Raw genomic sequence first — 10,012 nt, forward strand, 5'->3', positions numbered from 1 at the left:
ACTATTGAGAACTTTGACAGACAATTTTCTTTCTTGCATCACAATTTAAGTATAAATTAATAAAACATAATAATATTAATATATTGTTAAGTCCCTCTCATTTATTTTCTTTTTCTTTCTTCAAAATTTATATACTAAATTACTAAAAATATTTCACGGCCACGTATGACACATCACAATCCCATCATCATTTAATTACTACTTCACCCCTACTTTTAAACGAAATATGTAAAATACCCTTTGTGAGATCTGGCACCTTGGGAAGTACCCCTAGGCCCCTAGGTGCACGTGAAGGTGAGAATTTTTGTATTATTGTCGGGTCCTTTTCGAGAAGGATTCAATCAGTGCACCCCCGTGACGGGTGAGGCTATTTTCGTCATTTCGCCAGCTCACGGCGGCTGCGAGTTTAGTGTCGGTCTCGTGGTTTTGGACCGAACGTAGGGGCTTTTCGGGAATAAAATTGCTTTTGTAAAATTATCGCCGGAAAACGACAAGTCGACTACCTGAAGCTCTCGTCCGCCAACAATGTTTGAAATAAACAAGCTTGTGTGGCTCTTCAATATAACGAAATGTCTATAGTGCCCCCAATGTCCCTCTAATATTACTTTTTTCTTTTGTTAAGTAAGAAAAAGGTTATGACAATACTTTTTTTTCCGTCATCTTTTAGCAATTAAATTAAAGCTTTTTATTAATGAGTCAAAATACATGTTTTAAAGTTATCATATTAGATATATAAAATTATTATGTTTTTGCGTAATTATGAATTTTGGAAAATAAAAAAATCTATATACTATGATTTATTAGAATCTAATATTCGTATTTTTCAAAAATCAAGAAGCTGTTAAACTTTATCATTTAAATCATTGAACTAAAATTTAGCAGTTCAACCATCTATATATAAAGAATTAACAAAAAAACACGAGTAAGCCAACAACTTATACGTAAAAAATTAGCAAAAAGCATCAATTCGTTTTCATCTAATTTATTATTTTTTTATAAAGTACGATGATTAAATTTTAATAGATTAAAATAAAAAGATTAACTTCTCAATTTCGGTAAAATGTTAAACTTCATAATTAAAATTCATTTGATTATGATATTTATTTTAATAATAAAATATTATTATCAACAATAATTTAATTAATTGATGAAAATCTAACACATTCGTTAGAAATTTTTAAACTTATGAGAATACATTATATTACAAATTTGACATTAGAATAATAAAGTAATAGTTCTTTATTGATAATATTATTTATCGTTGATTATTTTATCTAAAAATTTAATATTTTACCATTGATTGTTTCTATTTTTTTTTATTTTCATTACTTTTAAAATATTTTATCCTCTCAATTCTTTTTCAAAATAATAGAATTTTATTATAAATTAAATCAATTCTCATTTAATTAGAAAATACATATTTTTAAAAATATATTATTTTTTAAAAATATATTCAATCCAATTATAATCAAAATTAGAAACAAAAATAATTTCAAAACCCATTAATAAAATAGAAGTAAATATCTATATATATCATCTAAATTTGTAAGTAACATTATTAATATCAAATCAAACTTCCAAAAAGAAAAATTACCCATTAAGCTAATTATTACTTTTTGACAACTTCTCTACTATGAGTTTTTAAGATATGGGAAGTATATTTGACATGATAAGCTTTTATAAGAGTAAATTAACTTCACAAAAAATGAAAAGTTTTGGGGATAAGGGCAAAATATTAATACCAAAAATAACCTAGGGCAATTTTCTTATAGCATTAGTCAAAAGTCTTATATATATATACATACTACCTAGTGGTAATATTTATTATTTAATAATAATGGTCTAGCCAGGATGGGTTGGTTCATATATATGTTCTTCACTTACATCTAGAGCTAGAAGAAAAAAAACACACTTCACCACCAGAAATGAAGGAGAATTTCCTGGTTCTTTGTCTTCCTCTAGCTACAACCAAATCCCAAGTTTCCTCTTTGTGTTTCTTTTGTTTTTTTCTTCCATTAATGTAAACAAATAATTAAAACCCTTTCTTCTTTATGTGATGAGCACCAAGAACTAGGAATAAGAGAAAAAGAAAAGAAACAAAGAGAGTCATTTGGAAGAAAGACAAAAAAGTTATTGTATTTTTCCATTAAGAGATCTCTCTTTTATATATTTTTATTTTTTATTTTTTTTCTTCCTCCTCTCCTCTTTGTTCAATGTCAAATATCACAGGTGATGGAGGAGGGAGTTTCTCTTCAGAAACTCATCACCAAGAGCAACAACAAGTAGGAAACTTTCATGGCGGCTCAAACTCTTTGCTTTCAACTAACAGTAATGGCGGCTCCACTGCTCCTCCACCAGCTAAGAAGAAAAGAAACCTTCCAGGAACTCCTGGTATATAAACAAAGCTTTAACCTTTTCTTTTTTTAAAACAAAAAGGGGTTTTAAGATTTTCATTAACAGGTCCTTGAAATGGAGAAATAATTGTATGATTTGCTTGTTTTTTCATTTGTTTCAGTCATAAGTTATCGTTTTTACTTTTACTACATACCACACAATTCAACTTAGTTGGGGTTTTCTATTCTTTTTGGCTTTACATGCTTGATTTAGAAAGTTTTTTTTTTTTTTTGACATTTCATGCTTATGTCTTACATATGTTTTTGGATCAAAAAACAAAAAGGGAAATGTTTTTTTTTTCTAAGCTGGTCTTGATTTCAACTGGGGCTGTTATGAAGAAGATCTTCTGAAATTTTGAGTACTTTTTTGGGAGAATAATAATAGTTTTTTGGAGATCTGTAAAAATGGTGAATTATTGAAGCTTTTCTTTTTTTCTTGTATATGCTGTGGAAAGGAAAAGGGTTTCAATTATTGGTTGGGTATCACAATCATTGCTTAGCAAACTGTTTGCCTTACCCTCACTTCTCTTTTCTTTTCTTTTTTTCCTCCTTTTCTTTTGTTTTTTAACTGCTTCTAGCAATGGAATCAAAATTTTAATTTTGATCTTATGCTTTTTTCTTTTTTTTCTTTTTAAGATAGGGTTAATTTATGAAGTTTTTGAAGTTTGATGAGAGAATTGGCGAAACAAAAGTGACTGATTGATATTATGGTAACTTTGCATGGATTTTTATGTTACAGATCCCAATGCAGAAGTGATTGCTTTATCACCAAAGACCCTTTTGGCCACAAACCGATTCGTGTGTGAAATATGCAACAAAGGGTTCCAAAGAGACCAAAACCTTCAACTCCATCGACGAGGCCATAACCTACCATGGAAGCTAAAGCAAAGAACCAGCACCGAGATCCGTAAAAGGGTTTACGTCTGCCCTGAACCATCATGCGTCCACCATAACCCAGCTCGAGCCCTAGGTGATCTCACCGGGATCAAGAAACATTTTTGTCGTAAACATGGTGAGAAGAAATGGAAATGCGATAAATGCTCCAAGAAATACGCTGTTCAATCTGATTGGAAAGCTCATTCAAAAACCTGTGGCACAAAGGAATATAAATGTGACTGTGGCACCATTTTCTCCAGGTTTTACATATATTCAACTCTTAGTTTTATGCACTATTGACTACTCTTGTATATACAACTCTTTTGGTAAAAGTATAGTTGTAAGATTACATTTTATCCTTTGGGTAAATTAATCTTTGTATAACTTACTCTTTTATCTTTTATCTGACCTATAAAAATAAATGCTTCTTCACCAACTCTTTTGTTTATTATATATTCAAAGACTTTTCATGCAAAAAGAAAGAATAGTTCAGCATATAATATTATGTTTTGGGTCGATGAACATGAAGCTTAAATAATTTCCTTAATACCCAAACACATAGGGCTTTGTTTGACGTTAGAATTGTTATTTTATTTTAAAGTGATCTCATCACATCAATAATTTTTCCTTTTTGCAGAAGAGACAGTTTTATAACGCATAGGGCTTTTTGTGATGCCCTAACAGAAGAAAACAACAAAGCAAGCCGAGGACTTATAAACGTGGGATCAAATTTACAAGGCCAAGTTGTTGCTGCAGATCAGCTCATCTCTGCAATTCCCGTCAATAACAACCCCAACACGTCTGCCATCAATATATCTGAGCCGTTCAGCAATGACACTAAAAGCTCATTGCAGTCCTTAAACTTGGCGGCGGGAACCATGTTTTCAAACGGAAGCAGCAGCCTGTTTGGTGGAACAAAAGTCACCACTGTTCCTAATCCTTCCTCGACCTCTTGCTTGCAGCTGAACGGGAATTCATCGACGTTATTCGAAGGAAACGGTGGCCACCTTTTTTCTGGGTCAGCCTCCATGTCTGCCACTGCATTGTTACAGAAAGCAGCTCAAATGGGTGCAACTGCTAGCACGGGTAGTCTCAACTCTCCCTTGATGGGGAAAAGCTATACCACCACAAGTACCATGGCGCCACCATCGTTTGTTTCAATGCAAACCCATGATAATAATAACAATAATAATCAAACACAAACACTAGGAGGGGCTGATAGTACTGGTTTTACCAGCCAGTCAGATTTTTTCAATGCAAATGGAGGGGTTGATCAAAGCTCAAGTGTTAACAACATGGGTGTGATGTTTTCAGGGATTTTCGAGCAAAACAATGCGTTTTTTAAGAGTGTAGAGAGCAGCACCCCAAGAACTACCGGTTTATCAGGTTTCAGTGCTGATACAATGACTGTGGATTTCTTGGGGATTGGGGGATCAAGACCAAGGAATCTACTGGAGAAACAGCATCATCATCATCATCATCATCATCATCCTCATCAACCGCAGCAAGATTTGGAGCAGTTTGGGGCAATTGGGCAAGCTAGACTGCAAGGCTTGAGCCATTTTCAACAACGTGCAGTGTTGGAGAAACCAATGTGGAAAGTTTAAAAAAAATTTAATAATAAAAAATAAAGTAGCTAGCTTAGCTATATCTCCAATTAGAACTCTCCTTTGCCTGTAACTTCTTTCATCATTTTTCTCTTCTTTTTTCACTCTTTCTTTTGAAGTATATTAAGATAAATCTAAATGTTCTTGCTAAAGAGCAAGATTATTGAGCACTTTGAATAAAATTCAAGCAATTTAGGCCAAATTATATATTCATATTTATGCACCAATAATGCAAACAGTGAAGGCAGGTCTATTAGAAGGGTTTTGAAAAAATATTAAGTTTAAAAATGAGCTTAGAAAAAAAATTAAGTACACTTCAAATATTAGCTCAGTTCGATTTTCAATATTCAAAGGTTGATCTTAGTTTAATCTCACCTATTTTTAAATTTATAATTTGTTGGTTATCTTTTTTTTATGTATTATGTAATATATATAGTATAAAAATTCAATATATTATACTATCAGAAATTTTAATAAAATAGAAAATATATAATGGTTATAAAAGAAATATTTATATATAAAATCACTAAATATTAAGTAAAAATAATATATTTTAAAAATTAAAAAATATTATGTACGAGTCTAAATGAGTTTGAGTTAGTCATTTATAAATATGGACTAACTTGAACAATTTTTGAGGTCATATTTTGAGTAAAACCGTATTTAACAAACTATGTATACGGTTGATATCATACATAAACCTAGCCTGATTTGATTCATGAATATCACAAAATTTTAAGCATGATGTCAAATTTAGCCCTTTGGTTACATTTTTTTTTCAATTTAGCCCTTATACTTTTTTAGCTAAATTTGACCCTCAACCTTTTAAAATGGATCAAATTTGACCATCAAGCTTTCAGAAAGAGTCAAATGGTCGGCTTTTTAATAGAAACTCTGACTGAAACATTAACTTTTTAAACAGGACAACCTACATGACAATCCACATGTACTCCATGTTATTTTTTAAAATTTTTATGAACTTTTTATATGCTTTTTGAATTTTTTAAATTTTGAATATTTGATAATTTTTAAATTATGTGGTGACATGGCATATAAGACAAAAAGTGTCAATGTTAGCATGAAATATACGTGAACTATCACGCGAGTTGTCACGTCAACATCGTTAAAATATTAATGTTTTAATCAGCATTTCTTTTAAAAAAAACTATTTGAATCTTTTTAAAAGTTAAATGGTCAAATTTAGTTCAAAAAAAGAATAAAGGCCAAATTGATAAAATATATATATATAAATATTGAAGGCTAAATTTGATAATATGCTATTTTTTTTATCAAGAACTCCTTTAATTGAGTGTATTAAGTAGACATAGTATTTTTTTAGAACCAAGGCATCTTTCGGCTCATAGAAATTATTTTTTTTAGGTTAATTATTCTTCGTAACAATGTCATCTTTAAAGTTTTAAACTCGAGGGTTTCCTTTTGAAGGTGCAATGTAAATGCGGTTTTCAAAGTTTTGAACCCGAAGTTATTTTTAAAGTGAAATGTAAATTATGTAAGGCCACTTTTTAATAAATTTTTTAATTAACTCATATGAGCGTAAAATTTAATTAATTACTGCATGCAAGCGGCAGATCTGAAGAGTTAAAAATTCATCATTTTCATGCATGATTTGCATTACCTTTCCCTTAGATATCGGCCCAAAAGAAAAAAGATAAAAAGTTTTTTTTACATTTTTATAATCATTGCTACAACTTTTTAACCCTTTTATCAAGTGCACGAGCAAGCAAAAGAGGAACCAAGCATGCCTGTTTAGTACCCATCAAGCCCAAATATCAAAATATTAAACCTAAAAGCAAAAAGGATCAAAATAGGCCCAAATTTAAATAAATAAATAAATAACAGTGGCCTTATTGTAGATTTTGTGGCTATGAACAACTAAACAAACCAAATAAAACGATAGCCACAAAAACTAGATAAGCATTATCAACATTTGCTTGGGAAAACCTATCAACTTGAACAAAACCCAACATTTGGTGCATGATTTGCATTAAGAAACCAGTAAAAATCCCATTTAATTACTCAATCTAAACTATCCAGACATTAATATTTAATACTTTAATTTGTATTGTATGCATCCCAATTGGACCCTCAAAAGTGCAAAATGGCATTGCAGCAGTATTTTCAGGCTTGTAAATACGTCTCCCGAAACAAAGTTTACATGACACAATCATCCAACAATAGGCAAGGAAAGTCCCCGGCGGAGGAATTCGCACCGCTAGCCACCACATTCAGGCGGCGCTTGCTTGCCGGAGTCGGTTCAGCTTCCCTTGTAGCTGTTGGTGCAAATTTTGGTGGCTTAACAAGTTTCCTCCTGGGGTTGGTACCTGAGAGTGGTCGGAGTTTGAAGCTGGACGTGCTTTATCCAATAGAAGGATACAGTCGTCGGATTGAAAACAATGAAGGATTTGGTTAGTAAGTTCTATATAACCTGACTTGTTCCTCAAGTAACTTCGATTTCATTCATGGGATTAATTCGTTAAGTTGGATGTTGTTTTTGTGTTGAGATTTTTGAAATGCAGAGTTCACATATCCGGCGAGTTGGGTTGGTGATCAAAGGTTGCTATATAGAGCAGCTGAGAGATTAGAGAGATCACTTGATCCACTGCCTACCAATAGTCCAAAATCCGGTAACCGTCCCCGGAAGAATGTGAACGAACCAATCGTTGCATATGGTCCGCCTGGTTCAAGCGGGGAGCTGAATGTTAGTGTCATTGTTTCACCAGTTCCCCTAGACTTCTCGTGAGTGCTACTATAATATCACTTCTATATTAATGCATACCTACCAATTAGCTAGGTTGGCTTTGTTTTAAATTGGGATGCTAGGTTGGGTTTGTTTTAGATTGGGCGAATATGGGTTTAAGTTTATTTCAGTTTTGAAATCCTAGAGTTATTTTGAGTTATTTCAGATTTGGATTATTTAATCAAGTTATTTAGGTTGGGTTATTTCAAGTTTTGTCATTTTAAGTTTGATCATTCTAGATTTAGGTGATTTTAATTTGAATAATTTCGAATTCGTGTTAATTTAGATTCAAGTCATTTAAGTTTGTCATTTAAATTTTTTGAGGTGGGTCATTTCAGGGTTTGATTTATTCCGAGTTTGATTATTTTGGGTTTAGGTAATTTTGGTTCGCGTTATTTTAAGTTTGGGTTTATTTGAATTCGGGTCATTCAAGTTGACAAATGGCATTTTCAAGTTGGGTCCTTTCAAATTTGGATATTTTCTTTATCTTTTTGAGTTCAAATCTTTTGATATTTTTGGGTTTGGATATCATTTCTAATTCAAATTATTTTAAGATTGTATTATTAACTTTTTATAACTAAATTAGATTAGACTGAGTTTGAATTGGGCAGGTAGGGGTCTTGCTAATTATTTCAATTAAATTTTTAGATTTCATCCAAGACCATTCCAAGTGAATGTGACCCTCTTAACAGATTTTTAGATTTTTAGATTTACTACAATTTACATCTTGTTTTTCTTCTTTGTTTCGTAGAATTGAAACATTTGGAGGGCCAAAAGAGGTGGGTGAAGCGGTGGTTAAAACGATAACTGGGCAACGCTCTGATGTGAAAGGAACATTGATAGAATCAACAATGAGAGAAGATCCTAAGATGAAAGTGAAGTATTATAAGCTGGAATTCAAGGTTGAAAGTCCTTCATTCAAGCGTCATAATGTTGCCGTTTGTTGTGCTCGTGGAGGTAGGCTATTCACCCTAAATGCACAAGCGGCAGAATCGGCATGGCCGGAGTTGAAGTCGGCATTCTATAGAATTGCTAACTCCTTTAATCTCACCTCTTGACATGGAGTTTCAATTTAGCTTGTATGTCTTCCTAACAAAGATTTTCAGGGATGAATCCAAAAAACAAAAATTTAATAGGGTCGAAATTTAATTATATTTTTTTCATAGATTAAAATATAAGTTTATTGTATATTAATTTATAATTTTATCATTTTTAAATGGGCTAAACAGAAATTTTTTCACTTTTAGGAGGCTAAAGTGAAATCTTACTATATATTAATTTATAATTTCTTTATTTATAGGAGGATTGAATTAGAAAATTTTTATTTTGGGGAATCAAAGTGCAACTTCACTATATATTATTTTATAGTTTATCTATTTATAGGAAGACTAAATTGAAAAAATCATTGCAGGGGGCAAGACCCTTGCCTGTCCCCATTCAGATTAGCTTTTGAAGGTTTTCAAGGTTCTTTAATATCGTTAGATACTATGCAAAAAATGTATGAAAAAGATAAACTACTAAGTAATCCTTTCAATCAATATTTCTTCTCTCTTGAGTGAATACATTGACTATGTTTATATACTCATATGAGAGTGACTATTCTTAACCAACTTCATATTAAATTGATTACCAGATTTTATAACAAACTAACAACCGTAACAGTCTTTATACTAATGTTTAACATTCACTCAGCTTCTCACTAGGTAAGACTTGAAGTAAGCTTCGAAATCAAGCAAATAACGAGACAGACAAAGGTTTAGTGAGAATATTTGCAACTTGATCACACGCTGGCACTTCATCGACAACGAGAAACCCATCAGCCACCTTTTCGCGAACAAAAAACAGGTCAAGTTCAACATATTTGAATTTAAAATGTAAGACTGGATTAGCTGTAACAGCTACCGCACTTGAATTATCACACCAAACTATAGGAGGATCAGTAGAACTAATTTGTAACTCTGTTAACAGAGAAACTAACCACGCAATATCACTAAAGACTGCAGTAAGACTTCGATATTCAGCCTCTGCTGTGGACCGTGACACAAATTGTTGTTTCTTAGGACACCATAAAACAAGTGTGTGACCGAAGTAGACACAAAACCTTATAGTAGATCGATGATCATCAAAATCAAGAACCTAGTTGGCATCAGCATATCCAACCAAAGATAGTATATCAGATCGACGAAAAACTAGCCCATGAGTGATAGTACCATGTAAATATCTTAGGATACGTTTCAAGGCTATTAAATGAACCGTAGTAGGTGCCTGCATAAACTGACAGACACGATTTACAGCATAGGCAATATCTGGTCGAGTTAGAACCACATATTGAAGAGCACCAGCTAGGCTTCTGTATTTAGTAGGATCTGCAAGCCGAT

At 32.1% G+C, this 10,012-nt stretch overlaps 2 protein-coding genes across 2 annotated transcripts; both read left to right on the forward strand.

The window, feature by feature from the left end:
• The first annotated feature begins 1,557 nt into the window (after positions 1 to 1,557).
• Positions 1,558 to 5,078, forward strand: LOC107927300 (zinc finger protein GAI-ASSOCIATED FACTOR 1). The gene is made up of 3 exons (XM_016858363.2): positions 1,558 to 2,391; positions 3,133 to 3,529; positions 3,907 to 5,078. Exons 1-3 carry the CDS (start codon positions 2,214 to 2,216, stop codon positions 4,874 to 4,876), a joined length of 1,545 nt encoding a protein of 514 aa, XP_016713852.1. The 5' UTR covers positions 1,558 to 2,213; the 3' UTR covers positions 4,877 to 5,078.
• A 1,677-nt stretch (positions 5,079 to 6,755) lies between these two features.
• Positions 6,756 to 8,778, forward strand: LOC107927197 (psbP domain-containing protein 7, chloroplastic). Its single transcript, XM_016858229.2, has 3 exons — positions 6,756 to 7,302; positions 7,414 to 7,633; positions 8,386 to 8,778. Exons 1-3 carry the CDS (start codon positions 6,996 to 6,998, stop codon positions 8,690 to 8,692), a joined length of 834 nt encoding a protein of 277 aa, XP_016713718.1. The 5' UTR covers positions 6,756 to 6,995; the 3' UTR covers positions 8,693 to 8,778.
• Positions 8,779 to 10,012: the final 1,234 nt, after the last annotated feature.

Source organism: Gossypium hirsutum, chromosome D11, assembly GCF_007990345.1.
Source record: "Gossypium hirsutum isolate 1008001.06 chromosome D11, Gossypium_hirsutum_v2.1, whole genome shotgun sequence".
In the NCBI taxonomy this organism is placed as follows: Eukaryota; Viridiplantae; Streptophyta; class Magnoliopsida; order Malvales; family Malvaceae; genus Gossypium; species Gossypium hirsutum.

Bases quoted from the DNA above. Each gene is read 5' to 3' on its own strand.
- LOC107927300 (XM_016858363.2), top strand. From the start codon at position 2,214: ATGTCAAATATCACAGGTGATGGAGGAGGGAGTTTCTCTTCAGAAACT. The intron at 2,392-3,132 runs GTATATAAACAA...TTTATGTTACAG, and splicing joins AAACCTTCCAGGAACTCCTG to ATCCCAATGCAGAAGTGATT. The intron at 3,530-3,906 runs GTTTTACATATA...TCCTTTTTGCAG, and splicing joins TGTGGCACCATTTTCTCCAG to AAGAGACAGTTTTATAACGC.
- LOC107927197 (XM_016858229.2), top strand. From the start codon at position 6,996: ATGGCATTGCAGCAGTATTTTCAGGCTTGTAAATACGTCTCCCGAAAC. The intron at 7,303-7,413 runs GTTAGTAAGTTC...TTTGAAATGCAG, and splicing joins TGAAAACAATGAAGGATTTG to AGTTCACATATCCGGCGAGT. The intron at 7,634-8,385 runs GTGAGTGCTACT...TTTGTTTCGTAG, and splicing joins CCAGTTCCCCTAGACTTCTC to AATTGAAACATTTGGAGGGC.